General features: G+C 44.7%; 1 protein-coding gene across 1 annotated transcript in view; it reads left to right on the top strand.

Annotated features, from left to right (window-relative positions):
- The window catches only part of SLC15A2 (solute carrier family 15 (oligopeptide transporter), member 2), a 38,689-nt gene extending 17,624 nt beyond the window's left edge, over window positions 1-21,065 (top strand). Inside the window, exons 9-22 of the mRNA XM_010150150.1 lie at window positions 1,001-1,087; window positions 1,377-1,466; window positions 1,782-1,826; window positions 4,019-4,051; window positions 5,084-5,172; window positions 7,173-7,254; window positions 9,194-9,319; window positions 10,102-10,266; window positions 12,763-12,809; window positions 14,465-14,575; window positions 16,182-16,278; window positions 18,737-18,883; window positions 19,932-20,036; window positions 20,889-21,065. Of these exons, the coding sequence (XP_010148452.1) occupies window positions 1,001-1,087; window positions 1,377-1,466; window positions 1,782-1,826; window positions 4,019-4,051; window positions 5,084-5,172; window positions 7,173-7,254; window positions 9,194-9,319; window positions 10,102-10,266; window positions 12,763-12,809; window positions 14,465-14,575; window positions 16,182-16,278; window positions 18,737-18,883; window positions 19,932-20,036; window positions 20,889-21,065 (1,401 nt within the window). The remainder of the gene's footprint in view (window positions 1-1,000; window positions 1,088-1,376; window positions 1,467-1,781; window positions 1,827-4,018; window positions 4,052-5,083; window positions 5,173-7,172; window positions 7,255-9,193; window positions 9,320-10,101; window positions 10,267-12,762; window positions 12,810-14,464; window positions 14,576-16,181; window positions 16,279-18,736; window positions 18,884-19,931; window positions 20,037-20,888) is intronic.
- The last annotated feature ends 1,912 nt before the right edge of the window (window positions 21,066-22,977 follow it).

Genomic DNA, 22,977 nt, shown 5'->3' with positions numbered 1-22,977 from the left:
TGCTGTTCAGCTGATGTCAGTAGAACCACTAGTGGCAGATGCTGGTGGAGACTGAACTGAAAGAAAAATTCAGAAACTCACACAGTATCAGAGATAAGAATCAGTTGTTTTCAGCTGAATAATTTTACTGAAGTCAGAATAGTGCACATTCATATTATGCACATTCAGCATGTTCATGTAAATGCAAGAGACACCTGCTGAAGTTGCATTATAGTCCTATCAATTATTTTTTATAGTGTGTGAGCTGAATATAGTATGTGGGAAAAAAATGCTCTCTTATTATTATTAATGCTCTCTTATAATGATGTTTCTTTGTCAGCAGCTGTTGCTAACAGCAGATGTTTTCTTTTTACCCTAGGCCAACCTAGTGACAGATTTACCTTGGGGAAACAGGCCAGATCTTAAAGACAGGATTTCTAAGTGAGGTTTGCCACTCTTTTTGCCAGGGTGGCTGTGTTCAGTGAACAGCATAAACAAATGCAGTGTCAATGATTTCTCTTCTGGTGAGAAACCAACTTGCAAGTTGATCTAGGACTGAATGAGGTGTGGGCTGCAGCAAGAATATGCAAAGAAAGGTCAACAGAACAAGAGGGAGTGAGAGTTCTGGTTTGGATGTTGCCTTGGACAATGAGGCATTTCCTCCCCAGCACAGTGGTCGATCTGACAGGTGCTTTTTGGAAGACAAGAAATGATGTTTGAACCTTTATCATGTAGCAGGTTTTAAATCAAGAATCCAACACTCTCTGCGGGCTAGTGTCATTTGTCTCTGAAAGACAAGCCCATGATGTAGTTCATTCCTACATCATACTTTTAATCAACCAATGTCACCGAAACTTCCCTGGGGACAAGCATCCAATCCAAGATTTTGGAAGTGTCCAGCAAAACCCCTGCAATTTTCTGACACCGCTTACATTTGGGGATGGGGAGGGTGGCCTTGAGTTGGGAATGTGACAAGGGCAGGTATGCCCCGAGGGAGTTACTCACCTGTTTTTCTCCCAAGTTTGCTATTAAAAACCGGCTGAAAAACCGCTCCCGTCAGATTCCAAAGAGAGATCACTGGCTGGACTGGGCATCAGAAAAATACTCGGTAAGCAATGCTCTACCTGGCATGTTCACAGGGGGAAGAGGGGAGACAGTAAGGCTGGCCTGGCCACACCACTCCTCACTGCACTGGGCTCTCCTGTGTCCTGTCCCCTCCCACATCTCTACTCTCCTGATCCTTAATGGACAGTTTAGGTACTGCACTGGAATGCAAATATATTATGTGTCATGAATACCTGCCACGCAGAAAGAAATATGAGCTCTCGTGCTTTGTGGCTTGAATCACCTGTTGGCTCTTTACCCCCATCTTACCTTTTTGCCTGTTCCTTTTGTAGAAACAGCTGATTGGGGAGGTTAAAATGGTGACACGTGTTCTCTTCCTCTTCATACCGCTGCCAATGTTCTGGGCCCTGTTTGATCAGCAGGTACAGTACAGTCCTTCCAGGGTAACACCAAAGCATCCTGGGGACACAGAGCACCACACTCCTACTGGGTGTCCAGGCGCTTGCTAAGGTGGTACCCACCATCGCAGCAGGCCAGCCCTTCACAGTCCTGCCGGGGGTCAGGCACAGGGCGGTGAGAGGGAAGAATGTGTCCTGCCTACCTACCAGCAGGTGTTACAGGGAAGGGAAGGAGTAGGTGGGAAATAAGACCTCCAGCACTGTTGTCTTCCCTGTCCCCGTGTTTTCTAGTTCCATAAGACATCTTGAAGGCTTCACAGCTGTCTGTTTTCTCCTTAGGGATCCAGGTGGACTTTGCAAGCCACAAAAATGAATGCTGATTTTGTAAGTACTTAATGTCACCAGGGCTGGTAAGACTAGTAGTAACATCACTGCTCTTGCTTTTTAACCGGAGTCTCGCTGTACTAAGAGCATCTGCTTGATGAGTCTGGGTGAGTTGCACTTTTGGTGATTAGAAGCAAGAGGTTCTGCAGCCATGTTCACTTCATCACAGCACATCTTGGCAAGGAGTGAGGGCTGGGGAGCCATCAGCACCCTGCGAGGTCAGGCGTGCTGACCTACTGGCACCCAGTCGCTCTGTGACCTTGAGCAGGCAGGGTTTCCAGCCTGCTACCCCCACTGAAGGCAGAGAAGTCAGGACAAGTTCACACAGCCCTTCTAAGCTGTAACTAGAGCTATTGTAGTTGTATATTTCTGCTCTGGCTTCCTTGGTGATACATTAATGAATCCTCCAAAAGCCAGCAAGAATCTTGTGTAGACACGTGACGAGGATTAATTAGTTAGTAGCTATAAAGTTCTTTAAATAGGTGAATGGCAAATGGTGCAGGATGCAGATAACTGTAGATCAGCTGTATGCCAAAAGATGCCACAATACAGGAATGGTTTCAAGACATACATGTTTTAACAGGCCATTTAGATCTTACCTGTGGATGCTCACATCAGAATTTAGGATTGTAAATGCTCATTTTAGAGTGTAAATTGACTTAAAGCACAAAATTTGAGCCTTTCTATGTCACTGCTGTTAAAAATTGAGTTCTCAGCATGTGATACTCATTAGGCTTAATTAATTCAAATGAGGCGTGAAAAAGACGACACCTTGGGTAATATTTATCCACCTCAGAAAGGCAAAACAATGAAAGTTCATGCAGTCTTTGCGATGTGTACCTAAAAACTTTATTTTATGCTGTTTTGCTCTCATGCACTTAGTGATCCCATTAGTAGAAGATCTAAGAATCACGAGGTGTCGCTTATTAAACTCTCCCTGGTAGAGAAGGACACCTTCAGGGCTTTTTTGTCACACCGACTTGGATAGATTTTTTGGCTTGTGTTTCAGCTTCATTTGCCCTTCACTGGTGGGTTGTCCCAGCTCGTGATGGTGAGAATGAACTGCAACATTGATGTGATCCCACCATTAGGCTTGTTGGAGTTCATGTCCATAGTATTCCATGCTTTTCCCTTCTGCAGACAATGGGGTTGGCTAGGAAGTCCGGAGTTGAACAGGGAATGTTTTAGTGTGAGATGAAACATTTGCAGAATTGTTTCCTAATGGCAAATTTGTATACTATGCAGGAGGGGATATTTGCCTGATATTTTTTATTGTAAGTTGCTTTGCTGTGACCAGTGGTTTCCGTACTCTCAGGAGGCAGCTGCCCTTCTAGATTCTACGCAGGATGAGCCGGCAGACAGGAGACAAACCCCCACAGGACTTTCTTGGGAAGATATTATTTCCTTACCTAATTTTTTTCCTCCTCTTCTCTTCATCTTAATTTCCAATGAAAAGCATTGCATGGAGTTCAGACAAATGCCAGCCTCTACCTGGAGACAGCTCATCGGTCCCTGTTGGGGACTGGGATCCCTCCGTCCATTCCTGTTGACCTTGCGTGGTTGCGGGGGCTGGGTACAGTGATGCAAGGGTGAGGCACCCCTTACAGCCTTGAGGACTCGGCTCAAACCAAGAAGTCACAGTTGACCAAAGCCCTTAGGTGCCCTCGGCAGATGGAGGGAGGAAAGAAATGTTTGTGCAGCCCACTAGCTCAAGGATGGCCTTTTGTTATCTTTTTGGGGTGCTTGGGAGAAATGCCAACAGAGCTCCAGGAATCCTGAAGCTCGAGAGCACACACTGGTAGTTTTTGGACTTTTCCCATTACAGAAGCAGGGAGGGAGGAAGCTCAAAGCCCAAATGCCACCTTGGGCACGAACATGCCCCTTCTTCCCCACTTGCCTAGTTCATGGCCCAGAGAGTCTGAAAGATGGGTCTCGGTGCCCATCACAGGCTGTGTCCCACCTGCCATGTATCAAGGGCTGAGTGCACCTTCCTTCTGCAAAACGATTCTCCTCAAACGCCATCTCCTCACATGGCAAGTGTCAAGAGCATAGTATTATCTGTAAAGCCAACATAAAGCATTTGGGGAAACCACCTTTGCTGCTAAGGCTTCTGCTGGACCGCTTGCTGATTTGCCATGTGCACTGTTATATTATGGTGTTTATGAATCACTTGGAATATCTCTTTGTTTCAGGGAATATATGTTCTCCAGCCTGACCAAATGCAGGTAAAAGAACACTATAGGGTAGGAAATAACCCTTAGAAATGCATTCTCTTTTTGTCTCTTGTTTTTCTCATGGGACCAGTGGCCTTTCTCTGCTCCTTTTGAAGGTAACAGCAGTGCTCCTGCTGACTGCTGTGGTGTGGACTCTGCCTTATTGCTCACTAGCTGTAGTCTTGAGGTTCAGAAGACCCCAGGGATGCCCCAACACAGAGGTTGAATCCTGCAGAATAGTGCAGAGTTGTGGGGAAACATGCCTCCATAATAGTTCTTGAACTAGTGCTGGCATGTGGCGGACACAAGCTGTGTCTCCTTTTAATGTGCCCCGGAACTGGGCTGAGCGTTGTACCTGAAGTATGTGTCCTTCCTCCCTTTCTGCAGGGCAGATGAAAATGTGAAGGCTCCAAGACGGTGCTGTGTTGTCACAGTTGATGATAATTCTTAGGCTGAACAGCTCTGAAGAAATCTAAAGCTGTTCTGTTCCCTGAAATATCCCTTTGAAACTAAAACAGCATTTCTCTCTGCTTGTTCTGCCAATGCTGGCCAGCAGGCAAGCTCTGCCCCTCCCAGGAGAAATTTAGTTCCTGGGGGATTACCAAACTGCATGGAAGCACGAGAAATTGCCAATCTCACAGAATAGTGCTTGTTCCACTGGGACTTTGCTGAAGTCCCATGCTGTTTCCCTTTTGCTGACTTGTTGTAAGGTGCCACCACAGCACTGAAGGGTCACCTGCCTCTACTGTCGGTGTGGTTTGTACTCTTCAAAAACACGATGCTTCGGCTCTCTCTTCAGGGAAACTGGGCCAGTGATACTCGCTTACCTCTTCGAGGGGAGGATATGAACCAAATGTGTTTGTGTCTGTGAAAACGAAATAGCAGAAGCAGTCGAAGTGCAAACTATGATTATATTTTAAAAGCAGGTTTTTAAGTGTTCATGTCCTTTCTGAAATGGAATTATTTCTGGAGGACAGTGCTTTATGAGTTTAATTACTGAAAGTTGCTTTCTAGTCACTAAACTCCCATTCTTTTGTATTGCAGTTCTTAAATCCACTTCTTATTCTTGTCTTCATCCCTATTTTTGACCTTGGACTCTACCCCCTGATAAACATGTGCAAATTTAATTTCACGTAAGTACTTGGGGATAATGCATATGCCTCAGTGCTTTTTCTTTTGCAGCAAGTGTGCAGAAATAGCTTTTAAGGAGGAGAAACACAAATTTCTATCCACTCTTCCCAGTAATTGCCTCTACTTCAGCCCCAAGAGGCAGCATCACCTTCTTCCATAGGCCCTGGAAATTCCAGAGGGGAAAATTCAGAGATGTTGGTTTCTGCTCTGGACAGATTTTCCCTAAAACTATATATGAACAGTCCCTCTTTGATCAACATGTTCTTCACCTTATCTCCTGTATCACCCCTAAATAATTCCCTCCTGGAAAAGTCACTGTGGGGCCAAATTCATTGTCTCATGTGGGCTACGTGTGGTGCTGTGAAAGTGTATTCCATGCTAGGATTTGAACCAGTGACTACCTAAGAGGATTTCCATATGGCCCAAGCGTTTTATCCCTAGTCTATGTTGGCCTTCAAGAAGTGCAGTGTCATAGGAGCAGACTTCCAGGTTGGCTCTGGGACATGCCTTATGCATTTTGGAGGATTTTACTTTATCTGTAGTCTGCCTCTGTGGACTGATGCCCTTTAGCAGAGGGAGTATGTTATGTGTGCTCATGGAATGCCTCTGCTAGTGCAGTTTCAGCTGAAGGAACCAAGTTTCCATGCTCCAGCACCACTTCTCAATGTGAACTACCTAGTGGGAAGGGGAGATGAGTGGGAAGTTGGCTTAAAACCCATGTTCCTAATCCAAACTGAAATTCTGGATAGACAAAACCACAGTAAACGGGGATGGAAGGAGCCTCAGAAGCCTTACTCCTCCACACTGCTGATCCTTTCCCATTATGCTGAATTACTCCCCGCTAAAGACATACCAGAGCATTGTCCTGCCCTGTGGTGGTGCCTTTTGGAGAACACACATCAGAAGCTGTGCTTCTCCGTGCTACCGCAGTGTGAGCCTGTGACCTCACTGAGCCCCAGCTTGACAGAAAACTTCCTGCCTGATGACCAGTTCACAGACTAGTTCACCCAGCAGCACAGGCTCATGCACCAGTCAGGACTGAAGGCCATGCTGGTTCTGTCCCCCGGGTGTGGGATACCAACAGGTGCCTATCCAGTTTAGCTGTAGAAGTGGCTGTGGAAAGGCTGTAGCTTGCAGTGTGTTAATTTGTGGGGCTGCAAAAGTTTGTGCTGCAAAATCCCAATGCAGCATTGAAGATCAAACCCATTTTTTTATTAAAAGATGCAAGCAGTAAACGTTTCCTTATCCCAAGGCATCTAATTGAGGCAGAATTTAGGTTCCTAATCTGGGTTTCCCACAGCTAGACAATGGTCTGGATTCACATTCCAGATTACAAGGAGTGGAGAACACTGAATCTAGAACCAAATGTGTTTCAAACCTCAACACCTCAATTTGGACTTGCTGTTCCGGGCCTGGTTTATTCCTCTTTATATCAGATTGTCTCATGTAACCCTGGTAGAGTTGCACTAGTTTTGCTCTGAGTTCAGAAGCAAGCTCTTTGTTCTCCAGAAATGTAAATGTATTGGCATGAGAAATAACCCAGAATGATGCCACAGATGGTCAGAAACATCGATGACACAAACTACACATTTTTCTGCTCCTCGTTCCTGCTGCTAAATAGCTGCTACTTTTTCTTCTGCCTTTCCCAAAAGGGACTTGAAGATATATCATTTCTAGTGCTTCTTCCAACGTCACAGGTTAACATAATGCCATGAGCTATTCCCATTAGAAGAGCTAGGAACAAGATAATACAAAACTTGCAAGCAAAGAGCTTTTTTTTCATGGTATATCAGTTTTAATTGGCCTCTGTGCTGGCCTCATACAGAATAATGGAATAGTTTTAAGTTAAACTATTGGCAATTTAAACAGCATGTCATCCCTAGTGCCACCTGTTGGACAGTTTATTACATGGTTTTGGCACATCTTTCGCTCTGAGGAATGGTATTCTATATTTTAAATTACTTTTTTTTCCTTAATGGCACCTCTTTCATTTGCTCCATAGACCTATTAGGAAAATGGCAACAGGTATGATCCTCGCAGGGATGGCGTTTGGACTTGCGGCTATTGTAGAAGTCAAAATAAATGTAAGTGTAGCACAAGGGATTCCTCAGAAATACTTTCTTTCCCTGGGGAGTTTTTGTTGGTGCCTGTTAGGTAATCCTTTAACCATTGTCTTCCTTGACTGTACTTTTTAATGTGTTCTTTACAATTAAGCATACCAATACAGTTGCTAATGATAATTCTTACTTTGTCTACTTTTCCCTTTCTTTCTCTCTGTCTCTTTCTCTCTAGTCTTTGCAGTTTTGCTGTACCGGTCATCTGTATTGGTCTATATTAGATTTCCACCGTCAAAGTGCTTGACAGACATCTAGTTAATGCTAGTGATTAATTCCCAAAAGGTAGTCTGTTCTCTCTCCTATTTCTTGCTGCAGCTTGCCTTTATTTTACTGGTTGGGGGTTTTGTGTGTGTGTGTGTGGTGGGTTTGGTTTTTTTAAATTTAATTACTTTCCTACGTTAGGGTGGGGATATAATTTTTTACAAGCTGAATTGTTTCCACAATGGGTCAGGTGAATGCAGTCACTCCCATAGCCACAGGCATCCGGACTGCCAGGCCTCCTCAGGCAGGATGGCAGCAAATCACTTGTAAATTTGATGTTAGTCCCTGCAGAGTGGTACCGTTGTTTCTGACCTGTGACCAGCCTTGTGCAGGCTTTGGCTGACCTTTGTCTCACTGAAGTTACTATAGGATTAATTTTTAAAGTTTCCATGTATACTTAAAACGCTCTGTTAGAGTGGTTGGCGCACAGCCCTGGATTAACATCTGCTGGTTCCTCGGGTGAATCCACTGACAAATCTCTTTTTTGCTGAAGTGAGATTTTGTGGGTTCAGGTCTTCTTTCTGATCTCTGTGTGAGCAAAGAAAGGCTCTCGTTGCCACCAGCAGTAGCTCTGAAAGTCTGAGCAGACTGAAAGTCTGTTCTGCCTGTGGGTGGGTGACTCCTCCAGGCAGGGACAAGGTGAGGTAGAGGTTTCCTGGGCACGGAAATTTTACCCTGAAGGCCACTAAAAGCCCTAGGAGTGGCATAGGATGGCCCACCTTGTCTTGTCTGTGGGGAGCACAGGTGAAAATCTACAGTAATGGAATTTGCTGGATAACATTTACAGGCCTGTTGGTCCTGAGCATCATATGGGTCCAGGTAAATCAGCAACACCCTGTCCTCTTTGACAGTGTGTCTCCCCACCGACTTAGGTTCAAACTGCCCTGCCTGCAATACCCAAATTATAGGATGAGATAGAAAAAAGCTAATAGCTCTGAAGTATTGCTGGCACCTACTTGGAAGTAAAGTGAGGAAAAAGAAGGTTTTTTTAAAAAAAATCCTTTTAGATCTGCAGGTAGTACAGGGCTGACACTGATTGATGTGCTCTTTCTAGGAAACGATTCCTGACAGAAAGAGATACCTCTGTGCTGGAGGCATTGTCTTCCCTTTCTCAGAAAACAGGGAATAAGATCTGTACAGTTGGCTGTTAAATAGCATGGCGTCAAGTGATGCAAAAGCACCGACTGCAGACATGGAGCTGGACTGGGATTTTCCAAACTGCATAGCTTCTGGCCTAATTCTTTTCCTAGTCACTGACTGCAGTGAGAAATAATTATTCTGGTCACTGCTTTTGAAAGCTAAGCACAATTTTTTCCATTCTGATATGGCGGTTGGTTAAATCCAGGCACTAGGGAGCTGTATAATGAAAGTAGTGACATTGTTCTACCCACCCAGCAATTGTGTAGCCTCTACACTTAGCGGTGTGGACAGTTTTTGGGAGGAAGGATAGGTCAGCTACTGAGCTACTATGAGGAAACCTCCCTAAATGAGATTTATGTTCAGTTTTCTCATAGTGCAACTTCTGATGAGGAAAGCATGGAAAAGTGTCATTACAGAGAGGAAGACTGTTATGGCTAAAAATGAAGAGATATTAAAGTGCTAATAAAGCATACAGATGGCACTTAAAGCCTTTTACTTTAATTAGGAAACTGACATGCCTCGACTTGTCCCAGAAGAAAGTTTAATTCGGGTCCTGAATTTGGCAAAGGACCCTGTTCAAGTGACAATCCAAGACCGAGACCTATTTCAACAGCCCGTGGAGGCTTTTCAGGTAAGGGCTGGAAGGCCTGCATTGCGTCCCATTGAAGAAAGTGTGAGTCTGTCTTCGGGCATTTACTAATAAAGCCCACAGATGCTAGAGCTGTTTCTTTTCTTCCTTAGAAATGATGGGAATAGCTTTAAAAATTGAGCTTATTATCTCTGTTGATGAGAGAGAAATGGAAAGTTTGGATACATATTTCCATGGCAAAGGAGGAAATGGCTGACTGCATTCACCTTTAACTAGGAATAAAGGGTAATTTTGCTGAGATGAGCATGTAGAGGCATTCAACTCGCATCTCTCAGTGCTCAGATCAGGCATTGCTGCTGGGATCTGGATGGCATCTGAAAAGTATTTACCTGCAAATGTGGAAAGAAAGGGCGAGGCAGTTAACTGGGTATGGGCACTGGTTGTTTGCCATTTCAACTTCCAGATTACTTTACCGGCCAGGCTGGTCTGGGACCCAGCCCAGCAGCCCATTGGCCACCAGCAGCCTGTCGTGTTTTAGATGTGGTCCTGTCAGGGCAGAGCAGGGCCAGGGGAAAGGGTCACTGTGTGGGCAGAAGGTGTTCCCTGGCCTTTGGACTGCATCCAGCAAGGGAAGGTACTTCAAGCTCTGGCTTGTCCAGGCCAAAGCCTAGAGGTCAACATAGATCCTTTGCTGTAGAAGACAGCTCTGCCTGTTGACCTCTCTTTATAGGCTCTGTTAAAGAGAGGACAGGGTTGCACTTGGTGGGAAGAGCCAGATCATTTGTCATCTGAAGAAAGTGTAACCGAGTTTGTTTTTTCCACAGAACCCAGCTGAGTACTCAAAATTAATATTGAATGGAGAGCAACAGAGCCTTCGTTTCACCCTGCAACATCAAGGATTGTCTCTTGCTTTTAACTACACCGTGAAGGAAAAATCAGTATACAGCTTAATTGTTTTTGAGGCAGAAAGAAGCCTATCAAGCCGCTTAGTGAGTGTGGGAGTGAAGTGTAAATACAGTATTAATTCAATGGCTGGGATGGTACCATGGGGTAATAGGCTCATTAATTCATTTGCTCAGTTGCAATGTCTGTCTGATTGCTCTCAGATGCTCTAAACCTGACTTCTTAGCTAGCGGCACTGGATCTGTACGCATTTCTGCTGGTTGATTAATAGAGGCGTTATGGCATCTGAGAGTTTCTGGGCACACTTTAATCCAGTGAATGCTGCAGTGGGAGAGCAGAGTCATGCCTGCTAGGCAGCAGAGCTTGAGAGAGCAGAGGAAACGGAGAGCCAGAGATTTTCCCCCAAAGATGGTTCTATAAAGCAAAGATGTTAAAGAGGCTCTAGGGCTGGGCATGGAATAAAAGCATCAGAGGAATGATTCTGGGTTTAGTTATTGCAAGTGTTTAGTGAAAATGCACAGAAGGCCCATTTGTTTTGCTGAACAGAATAAATGATTAAGCTCATTTCAGGCTCTGCAGCAGAGCCGGCTGCATTTGGACTTTTGTGTATTGCTACAGCAGTCAGAGGGAGGCATATGGTATGTATAGGGCCGGATTCTGATATCTTTTATGTGTTGCTGTATCCTAAGAAGCTCTCTTGAAATGAATAGTGTTATTGCACATTGTGGCAGGTGTGTAAATGCCATCAGAATCTGTCCTCATGCTAAAATATCAATTCTCTTTGCAGTTCTTCAGCCTCCTACTTTCCAGAGTTGCCACACCAAGCATTCAGTACTGTAGGGTAGAAATCACATAACTGTTTTTAAAAATAAGGAGTCTTAAGGATTTGTTGTTTCCTACATAGGGGTGTTTTTTTCTGCTTTATAGTTTAGAGCCTGGGGCTCATTAGCACACAAGGTTCTTAAGTATCCCTGTGACCCTGATGACTGTGTGCTGTTACCTTAAGAAACGGATACTTGTACAGTGATTTTCATGCAGTCCTTAAGAAGTGAAAGCCTGTGACAGTCTGGAGCAGAACAATCTGAGCTTCAGTACATCTCAGTGCTGCCCTAGCTATCTAGCCTGTGCTTAAATTAACGCCCACCCTGGCACGGGCAGGCTCCCATGTGCTGGTGAACAACCGTGCTTTTGGGTGATGCTGCTGACCTGTCATTCTCAGCTCGCAATAAGAGAGGTGTGGGAGACAGTGTGGTAAATGATACTCACTTTCCCAGCATTGTAACACAAGGAAGGCAATGCCAGCATCACTGCTGTGTTGTTGCAGGGCTTGCTTGGAGTAGCCATGGCCCACCCCAGCCTCCCTTACTGCTGGGTTTGGCTCCCTTCCTCAAGTGGAGGTGCTTTCCTGGAAGAATCTGATCTGAAATTGGTTTATTCTCCTTTGTGGGCTGTTGAGTAGGCAGGAAATGAATTTGAGAGCTCTGGGGATCACTGGTGAAAACAAGTAATAATTTGTCTGGCCTGTCTGCAATGAGCTAGTGTGTTAATCCCCATGTGTCTCCTATGGAAAAAAAATGATGTTGTTGTTTATTATTTATTGCTCTGATGTTTATTATTCACTGTAACTATTTATTATTTAGGGAATACATTATTTGTGGGTCAGCATAGAACACAAGTTCAACAGGCATTTTACAGGTATACTGAAATTCTGGATCCTTGGTCTCAGAAACTCAGGGTTTAACACCAGGAAGAATGTGTGGAGAAATGGCTAGAAAATTTTAAGAGAAAGCCAGTTTCTGAAGGTAGATTCAAGTCCCTTTGGCTTGCTTGGGTTCCCTCTGTGGGAAACTCAAACTGAAATTGTGCTGCCAGCTTAAGTGGACATGGCACAGCTGTGGATTTCTACCCGCCAAGAACCTTGCTCTCTTTCTTTTTACGTGGCATCAATTTCAGGGCAGGGATGTGTCTTTACTGTCATCTTTTCAGCATTGTACACCAACTAGGCTCTCCTCGAATGAATGTAGGTGATGTTAACTGATGCTCTAGCTGTCTAGTCTTGAGTTCAGGGAAAATAAGCGATACATGATGATTCCAGAAGTTCCTCTTGGCTTTAGGCTTCTGTCACATCTATGAGGGTGCCAAGAATCAAGGTCTGAAAGGGAGACAGTTGCAGGTTTTGTAGGAGTTAGGCACTCAAATTTAATTTTGACTAATTATTGAAAGAGGCTAATGAGGATAATGCTCTCTTGCTATCTTCAGATCAAGACAAATACTTTTTTAGAAGGTGTTACATGGCTCAGTAGAAGATGACTGGCTGAAACTCTGTAGCCTTTGTTACGCAGGAGATGAGGAAAAAAATGGTATCTCATCCTAAGCCCTTGGTGGAGCTGAAATTTTGCCATTAGCTTCATTGTACCAGGGCTTCACTTCTGTGGTCCGATGTAAAGTTTATATGAGAGTCCAGCAGATTTCCGTGGGCTTTGCAGCACATGTAGCTCCACAGACGCTAATATTTTCTGCCACACATTGTTAAAAGGCAACGTTAATAAATATGTTTGATTATTTTTTTTCCTTCTCTTTAGATTACCGACTTGGAAGCAAAGCCAGAAAATGGCTTGGCAGCTGTTAGGTAGGAATGACTCTTTTTTTGATCATTTGAGGGTGGTGGGGGTGAGGGAAACTGCTTTTGTCTAATGCAAACTGTATGTAACATAACCCAGATGTTCTCAGGTTGGAATCTAGTCCACGCTTCTTATGGAAGACTCAAGTGTCAGCTTCACAGCGTGTCACCTCCCATACTTGCCGTGCAGTGCTGAGCCTTATTCCTGCTTACTGCCTAGGATAGTCTGGGCTGAGATGGCAACATAAAAGATCTGTCTTAGAAGAGTGGTAAATCCATCTCACTGTGTCCACTTCTTTAGGAAAGAAGGGGAAGGAGCTATCTGGAAAGGCATTGTTGCCATTTGTCCACTGTGAACTGGCCAACCCGTGGCGATCTTTTATCCCACCCAGACTCGTGCTCAAATGGCTACTAAATTGGATACAGCAACCATTTTAAATCCTCATAAACAGTTCAGCTGGGCACTGGGCTCTGCTTAAGCAGCTAGTCGACTTTCCTAATTTGAGCTAGTCCATGAACTGTGCTGAGCTGCCATCTCTTTGAGGTCAGTTACCTCCAGTGCCACATTGCCAGACCTGTGTGGGGCTGCTGGGATGCAGAAGCAGCAGATTTATAAAAAAACAAAACAAAACAACAACAAAAAAAACAGAGAAAGAGGATTCCAGATGTACTGAGGATTTATGCAAGTTGCAATATGAAAAAAATCCACACAACCAAAAACTCAAAACCAACCAATCAAAAGAAACCCTCAAAAACTCTAAACAGTATAAAACAATGTCCAACTCCCTTATCTGAAAGCCTGTGTTGACAGAGCAGGAGAGCAATATCTCTTCACAGCCCTGTGCTTGTGAAGGCTTCTACTGACTAAACATCCCCTTGGAGGCTTGATTAATACCTGCAGTCAGGAATGTTTTATATTTTCCTGTGAACGTTTTTGACAAAATCCCAAAACTTTCTGTTCAACAATGTGTGAAGAGGTTTCACTAGGAAGAAACCTTTTTTTTTTTCCCACTGAAAAGTTATTTTTGTTAAGCACTTGACTATCTTCAGGAATTTCAACCCTATCTTAAGAAATGAAAACCAAAATATTTTAAAACATAGGTCAAATGAAGAGTGTTTTGGTTTTGCTAACAATTTTTGAGTTGTTAAAAGGAAACTGTATTTTCTGTATGGAAAAACATATAAACACTGGGGAAAAAAATGCCTAAATGTACCCATTAAAGTTTTGGTTTTGATGAAAATCTCTTATTTTGCTGGAAAATTTTCCCACTGCTAGAAACTCCTTGGAAAGCACACCAGCATGGTGCACATGCTCACTGGGACACTCAACTTTATATTTTCGTGGGGTGGGCTGGGGCTCTGTCCTCAGAACAATCTTGGAAGGTCTCTTCTCAAAGATTGCCTGGAAGTCTTAACCCACAAAAAGTGAGGGTCACTTTTCACATGAGAAAGAGGGTAAAATTACACAGCAGGGAATACTAATCTTATATTGAAAAGCTAGGCAACGAATCAGGTGAATATTTTGGTAGCTTGCAGGAGAGGCTGTCGTAACCTTATGAAGTTACAGAACGCTTTGGGAGAGTGAGCGTGCTTCTTCTGAAGTGTCTGATGTTATGCTTCTCCTGCCCTTTCTGACAACCCAATGAAATATGTTTTCTTTGCAGATTCATTAATGGTTTGAGCCAAGATGTCAACCTTACCATTGACAGCAAACGGTTCATTGCTGTTCAGAAAAACTACAACGCTTCTGAGTACTCGCTGATGGAGAGGGACAAGTAAGTCTCCATTGCTGTGCTGAAGGTCCTTGCTGAGGCCTTTCCTTGCATACAGTGGGGATTTTCTCAATTGAATAGCAAAACCTTCATTGCTGTTGTCTTGGCATTTGTTTGTGGGGGCAGATGTTTGTAAAAAAGCAGAATTACCAGCTCTGTGCAGAGCAGGTGCTCCCGGCCACTTGCATGTGTGCTGAAGCACCATGCCTTCAGTCTGCAAAGTGCCAAAGCCAAAGGACAGCAAATCAGTCTCTCTGGGTGTGTACTATGCAGTTGAATAGATTGAGTCTCCAAACAGTGTCAGTAATAGCTTCCTTCAGGGGGCTGTTACTCCATTGGTAAGACAAAATCAGTAGGGACAAAGCTTCAAAACTTTATTCCCATGACATCCTAATTTAGGCCATAATCTGAGTTTTCTGAGTCATATCAGGGGAATTTTGGAAACCCAAAAAGCCTTTTGAAGAAGTCCAGATACAGCACTTAACCTTCTCTGAGCTTTTATTTCCGTTACATGGGGGACTGGAGGGAAGAAACTGGGAGGTTTAGATTAGATATCAGGAAGAAATTCTTCCCGGAGAGGGTGGTGAGGCACTGGAACAGGTTGCCCAGAGAAGCTGTGGATGCCCCATCCCTGGAAGTGTTCAAGGCCAGGCTGGATGAGGCTTTGAGCAGCCTGGTCTAGTGGAAGGTGTCCCTGCCCATGGCAGGGGGGGTGGAACTGGATGATCTTTAAGGTCACTTCCAACCCCAACCATGCTGTGATTCTATGATCTGTTTGCAGAGTAAGGTGAGCTGTGGTGAGGTTCCCTCTGCTACTTGATGCCTGCTCTATTTTGATATTCTCATGCCCAAGCTCTTAGTGCTAGGGTGTTCTCAGGGAAAGGCTAATTCATATTCCATGCTACAAAGCATTATGTGGGCTGGTAACCACAAGTAACGTTACATGGCTTTGCAGGCTGGGCTTGCTAAACAGGGGCTCCATATGGCCTTGGTTTGGCAGCATTGGAGTTGGCTCTTATAGGGTGTTTCTGGTGTTTGCAGTGTTTCAAAACAAGCCTAATGGCTTTTCTCTGCATCAGTTCCATCCAAAATATTTATTGCTGCAATTTAGTGGGATGCAGCAGCCATTGTGGCAATGCTGCTGAGCCTCTGTGCCATCTCACACATCCAAAATCAGAAGAACAAACATGAAGGCTAATTTGCTCTACTAAAAAGAAACAAAGTGGCTTGTGGGTGCACATCTCTGATTTCCCGAAGGCTGCCTGGGCCTGGCTAACTTGTCTGACCCACTGGTCCCAAAGGGGTGGAGAAAAGTTTGGAAGGAAAATAAACCTGGGGCTGGGGGGAATCAGTTGTAGGAAGAAACAGAAACAATTAAAAAGTATTAGCAACAGTCCAGGTCATTAGATGAACTCCAGTCTTTGCATAAGTGTTGTTTCTGGAAGTAAAAGATGGCAAAAGCTCTAGTGATCACCTGACATAAACGTTTCTGCAGCTTTACATCATACCTCCTCCCTCCTCCATTGTAAGGGCATGTTTGATAGCTCTGCTCTGTGATCTTTGTCTGTGAGACTAACTGGGAAATACTGTACTTCATCTTTGTATCTAGATATGATAATGGAAAATGCATAACTGAAATGGGAGAATTCACCCTGGAGCTGGGGCTGCTCGACTTTGGTGCCTCATACACCGTTGTGATAACTAATGTAAGTGTCCCTGTGATGGCAACAAGCTCCTACTGTTCTCTCCTCTGCAGTGCTTTTGTTCTTCTGTTTGTGACTCTCACTTGCTTTCTCCACCCTGTGAGACCTGGGTAGTAGCCATCTGAAGGCAGCACATTATACAAGGACTAGTGAAAGGTTTTGGCACCTCCACAAGGAAGGTGGGTGGGCACTCATTCCACCTCACACTGTGATCTTGTCAGATCTCATGGGTTAAACAAGAAGTAACATATTTTCCTTGATGGAAATCCTCCATGGAAAATCACGTGATGTGTGGTTTGTGCTGGTCTCATGCCATCCTTGTGCAGTTAACGTTGACCCAGTGCCCTGCAAAGAGCTATTACAGTCTTCCAAAAGCTGACTCTGCTTGTGGTTTTTTAAAATACTGTACCTGGTGGTACCTCACACCTGAAAAACTCTGCAGAAAGTCTGCTGTATCCTCACATTTAACTATTGATCTAAAGGCTAATCTTCCAAGACTTGTGGATTATGCATGAGAGGAAGAAGGACAAAATATTGAGGGAGGAGGTTGGTGAGATTGTGTATCTGTTTTTCTCTCTCTCCCTGTCTGTACAGCTCATTTGGAGCCTAGTGTAAAGTCAAGGCATGGTTTTCTGAACAACCCAGTCCTGATGGGGCGTGGGCACCGCTGAGCGGCTGGATTCCTTTCCCTGCCTGCCAGCCTCTTAGGCACGCTGCTCCAACCCTGGTCCAGCTGGCAGGAGCCGTGGAGATGAACGTGATCAGCTTAGTTCCCGTTTTAACCTTTCCACTGCACAGGCACGTGGACAAACCAGGTCTGACAGGACACACTGCTAAGCTGCCCTCTGAGACTTTGACTTTGTGTTGTGATGAGCAGAGCAAAGTGCTGTCAGCTACTCCTTGGCAGTAACATCTCCCTCTTGGGCAATTAATGGGAGCTGTTCATGTCTGCAGAGTCCAAATGTGTTGGGGGAAAAATATAGCTGCAAAGCACCTGGCATTTGTTTTTTTTTTAACTTGAGTAGTTGGAGTGGGATGCACAGTCCTGGAGGGAAGAGGCAGATGCTGCCATCTGTGAGTGCAGAGATTTATGTACATAAAACACACACATTTGAAGTGATGTTGGCCAGACCCTTCTTCTGTAGCTGCAAACCTCTTTCCCCAGATGAGAAACCAAGTAGAGAAGTTGCACAAAGAATATGACACCAAGAATATTGCCCCAGAGCCTCTGGTAATGCAACTGAGTTGGGGCCTGTTGAGGTAGATGTGTCCCACACCACTGTGGGCAAGGACTCTAGTTTGTGGTCCCATCTACAGAGGTCCCTGCTGTTGCCGTGGCTGCTTAGGGGTGCCTCTGTGCTTCAGCCCTTCTGGACCCTGTGATAGTCCTTTAATCTTCTTGACCCTCTGTTCTTCCATCTCTTTCGCTGTGTTTTCCTGCTTCTGTAGAGAGTTAGTTTGCTCCAGGCCAAGATAACTTTTAATTATTGCAGTGATTTGTACTGAGCCCTGCTCCTCTGCCAGGAGTGCTATATAGAAGAACCAAGAGTGCAATATATTATTCTGCTAATGTGGCTTGAACCATGATACTTAAATCATGGTGATGTTACCTTCCACCCAGCCTTCCTCAGTGTGCAGTTATAGTATGTTGCTTGTAACATTTCTTTATGGGCTAAAGAGCAATGTGCAGCGCCTCTCACCCCTTTTAGCCTGCTAAAATACAGTCTCTTGATTTGCCTCCCTGTGTGGTGATTAAGTACATCTCGTAAACATCCCTTGTATTTTCCCAAGTACTCTCCTTAAACATGAGGTTTTCTGCCTGAAGTCACTGCAGCCTAGTGTTTTCCTGGCTACTAGTCAAATCTCTCTGCTTTGGAGCCTCTGTGCATCAGAGGCAGTATTAATTACACCTGTGAAAGCAAACAAGAATGAGGAATACATTTACCATAACTATCTGAATACATCTGATATGGGGCAGTCTCTGCTACTCTTGGTGTTCCTGAACTGGATTTGTCTGGGTGTCACTGTTACTGTAGGGGACTTGTACCGTGCTGATGAATGGGAGCCCTGGCCACATGGCTGCAATGAGCGTTTATCCTCCCATCCTCTTCTGGCCCTGGGGACAGCAGCAGGTCACAGGCTCTACACAAATACCGCACCGGCTTTTTCCAACCCCGTTACAGAAGACAGCTTGTTGGTTTGCAATAACTCACTCAACTCTTGCAGCACATAAATGAGCTGGGATGCTCCATCCTGCCACCTCTGCCCTGTGCAGGAGCAGCCAGCCTGTTCCCAACAGGCTTGGAAATGGCAGGGGCCAGACCTGGAGTTTTTCTTCCAGGGCAGAGCTTTGCTTCCACCTTTACTTAAAACTTCATTTTGGTAAAGTTGCTGTTGGAGCCCAGGCTAAGAAGGCTCTGATCTTTGAGCAGCTAATCCATGTGCCTTATTTTCCTGCTAGGTTTCGGGAGATGCTGTTGAGACATGGAAATCAGAAGACATCAAAGCCAACAATGTTCATATGGCTTGGCAGTTACCACAATACTTGTTAATATCTGCTGCAGAGGTGATGTTCTCTGTTACAGGCCTGGCCTTCTCCTATTCTCAGGTACTCCACTTGAAGATTAGACTCGAGATTAGGTTTACAATTAGACTTCAGGATTTATTCCTGTATCTGGCATTGGCTTGTAATACATACTTCGGCATGACACTTACTGACCGTGTTATCTGTGGTTCAGCTAAAAGTAGAATTATAACACAGCTTGCTGGGTGCCCTCAAGCTAAATTAATTATTACTCTGAAAATACCTGTTCTCATTTATACTCAGGAAAACTCCTTTTCTGCTAAAGCTGAAAACCTGGAACAGAACTGGATATAAGTTTATTTTAATATGAAAGCTCTGAATATGGTAATATCAGGTGTTTCTCCCAGTGAAATATTTTGTGGCATGTGTTTTCCAGTGCTAAAAAAAGCAAATGTATTTCAAGGACCACAGGGTGGCATGGGGGGCTTGGAACCTGCTTTAAACTGAGAGAATGAAGGGGTCTGAGCTTACATGAATCTAACAAGGGAGCAAGGGACAATGAGTGTACAAGGGATGATTTGATTGTTGTCTGGGGAGAAATTTTATGTGAAGAAAGAATTGAGACATTACAAGATCAAAAAGCTGAAACTACTCAAATTTATCCTTGGAGTAAAGTGCAGATGTTTATTAATGGGTGTGATTAATACAGTGGGATGATCTGTCATGGGATGTGAAAAATTTCTCATTAGCAGGAAGCTTACCATCAAGATCCAGTCTCTTTTCCAAAGGTGTACAGTCACATGGCACCGGACTCCAAGCTGCAGGGCTTGTTGTGTGGCTCTCTGAACTCCCAAATTGTCTAGTTTCAGATGATGCAGGTTGGGGATGATCAGGATCCAGCTCTGCAACAACGGCATCTCTTTCTTCACATGCCCTCCTGGGGGACATGCTTTGAAAGGTCCTCGTATGCAGCAGTTGAAATTAATACAAGAGGATACTCTGCGCAGAGGAAATTCCACCACCTCCCCCTGGGCAGAGCCCACTGACACCTACGCTGGGCAGGACATCCCAGGGTGAACCAGGGCAGAAGGGCACAGCACGATACCCACTGACCAGGCCCTTCTCTTTTCAGTCTCCGGCCAGCATGAAGTCGGTGCTGCAGGCAGGCTGGCTGCTCACAGTGGCTGTTGGGAATACACTCGTGCTTGTCGTTGCACAGGCTGCACCAATGGCACAGGTACGTTTCAGAGCCTAAAACAGAGGTGATGCTTTCAAACAGGCCTGGGTGGTGCTTCTAGATGTCTATATTCTGGAGGCACAGCTTCTCTGCACAGCCCAGGCTCCTGCAATGGAGTGATGGCAGCCTGTACCTAGCTGCTCCCAGCCAGGGCTCTGTGTTGCCCTCAGCAGTGTTGCCCTCTGGAGCAATGGCTTTCCCTAAGCCTCCCAGTAAATAATTGTGACCTGCACTGTGGTAACGTTTCTGGCGCTCAGCTCTAGGCAATCAGGGCATATTTGGGCCTGGAGCCTGAACGCGGTGCCAGCCACACGTTGCAGTTGCTCACTGAAGGCAGCTTGACTTCATCCAGCTAGCCCAGTGGGCAAGCGTCTAGTTTGGGAATCCTTCAGGACCAGCTGCCTGCCGTGCCCTGGAGATGTCGGGCTTGCATGCGGAGGTTGTGGTGCAGAGCTTGTTTAATTCAGGCTGTTGGACTTCTGGGATGATGGCAAGGAAGCATGAAATGGGGTTCGTATCTGGCTAATATGAAACCGCCTCTCCCAGAGGCATCTTGTGGGCAAAAAGCCCAGGCAGGTATGTTCCAGTCAGGAGAGATTTGTAAGAAAAGTTTTAATAAAACCAGCCCAATCTATCTGGTTAAATCCAAGGTATATCACATATCCTTAATTCCATTATGCGTACATGAGTTTACCAGGAAAGAGGATGAGAAATTTTCTATCTTGTGAGCAATCTCAGAGGCTAAAAAGTAATTTTCACCCAGCTCCTTAAAAAGCGTGTGGAAGTGCAGAGAAATCCTTTGGACTGAGAGTCTGGGGTCCCCTGACCTGCTGTTCTTTTTTTCTTTCCTAGTGGGCTGAATTTGTCTTGTTCACTGTTCTCCTCCTTGCTGTGTGCGTTATTTTCTCCATCATGGGATATTTCTATGTCAGTGTGGATCCGGAGGACCTGCAAGAAAAGGAGGAGAAGAGAGAGACCTCAAGCAGAGGAAACATGATTAGTCTCGTTACTCAAAAAACAAAGCTCTAACACATGGGTTGGGATATTTTTTTTAAACTCAGTAGATGGGAGGGTAAAATAAGGGTGGGGACAATGTTGTTTTATTTTATAGCATGGCAGTCTTTGTTACTCAAAATGTAGCCACCTTCTAAATGGCACCAAATAGCCATCTATAAAAACAGTGGGGGTCCTGAAATCGGAGCAAAACTCCCTGGGAAAGCTCCACTGGTATTAAAAGCCCTTATAAGTAAATACAGTGTAATTTAAAACCTGCCCATCTTTTTAAGCATGGAATGCTTTCCTATGATTTTGTTTGAAACATATATTTAGGGCAGCAGGGAGGAAGGGTGGTAGGAATGCCATTTGACAGCAAAATTTGGAGATCTTGGGGGAAAAAAGAACGAAAACCCAGTATAGGAATTAAGGAAGAATTGATGTTACTGACAGAAGACTGGAAGTGTTACACACAATCCCAAAGGATTTCTGCATGTACCTCTCCTTATGAGTATTTTACTCTATTATTACATGTTATGAATGGTCCTGATTTATGACTTTCACCTCCAGGCTCAAAAGTAATAACAGGGAATTAAATTCTGCAGGCTAAAATATTCCCCAAGCAGTACTGAAGAAGATATGCATGCTACCGTCTCTCCAATACCCATTTTTTCCTGGAAGTTTTTAGCAACTGATGGTGTTCTTTGATTAGATGTGATTAGAGAATTGGTTTACGCTTTCTTATTTCAGAAATCTAGGCAGTTATTTGCCATCTTCCTATATATTAAGCCTTTATTGGGCATTTCTTTTTACAGCACCTGCCGCTGCAAGTTAGGATATGGCTGATTTCTTATCTCATGCTTCAGTTATTCTCCACTGGGAGACATGTTGCAGCAGTTTCTATAAGAATCCAGGCATCCTGCAGTGAGTTAAACAAGGATGCACTTTATCATTTTTCCAGTCTACAAGAAGGGACCGTCCATAGGAGATTTTTTTTTCCTCCTCCTTTTTGTGTCTGTCTACCAAATTTTGGGTATAGCTGTTTTATCGGAATTGTGATATAATTGTCTGATTTTCCTCATTTGGGTGAAGCTGTGGCTTCATGTTCTGCATAGAAGTAGTTCAACCATTGCTGATCTCTAGTAAAGCTCCTGAGAGAGTCCCTGTCGCTCCAAGGCCGCAGTTGTAACAGGTGTGGCCTAATTTACAACAAGGTTGTCAGTAGGATCTTCAGGTTCACAGAAAACAGATTTCCGATGATGCTTTCCTCTTTGACCTTTGCATTGGCTGTAGGTGGTCGCTGATGCTTTGATTCAGGAGATCAGGAAATACATGTTTAATTTCATTCCTGTTTGGGATAGTGCTAGTGAATATGCTTAGCTTGACCCCTCTGCTACTTTAATGTGCTGCCTTGGGTGAGTGTCATCTTGAGTAAGACTGAGAAAACCCCGCTTTTTGGTTTATACCTGGAAGACTCACAGCCTTGGATTGTTTCCTTTGCTTCCTGTCAACAACCATGAACCTGCATGGCTAGTCCTGCATAAGCTCCTGCCTGCCTCTGGGTCTTGTGCCAGGAGGGGACCGTGGTCTCAGACGAGCGACAACGGGCTGTGGGTGTGCACACAGGAACACTCAGTGTGGCCTGGTGGATGCAGAGCCGTTTATTAAGCTGTGGAGGCTGGACCTGGGCAGCTGAACCCTGTGACTTGGCGGGGAATGAAGGGCACTGAAAGCCATCTATTAGGTCATCTGACCTGCTCCTCAGAAGCCAAGGGAGGCTTATTCCCTCTGCTCCTTTCTGGTATTGTTCTCCTGCCGTGCTCCTTTGTGTGGGTTCTTTCTCCTTCAGGCATTGTTGTTTTCCTAATCCTGTTTTGTGGTACACTGTGAATCAGCTCAGAGGCTGCTGAATCATTCTGCCATGATGCTGTTTGACTGGCTTCCAATT

Source organism: Eurypyga helias, unplaced genomic scaffold (genome assembly GCF_000690775.1).
Source record: "Eurypyga helias isolate BGI_N326 unplaced genomic scaffold, ASM69077v1 scaffold11304, whole genome shotgun sequence".
NCBI lineage: Eukaryota > Metazoa > Chordata > Aves > Eurypygiformes > Eurypygidae > Eurypyga > Eurypyga helias.
Note: the sequence above shows the minus strand (reverse complement) of the source record. Positions and strands in the feature narration are given on the sequence as shown.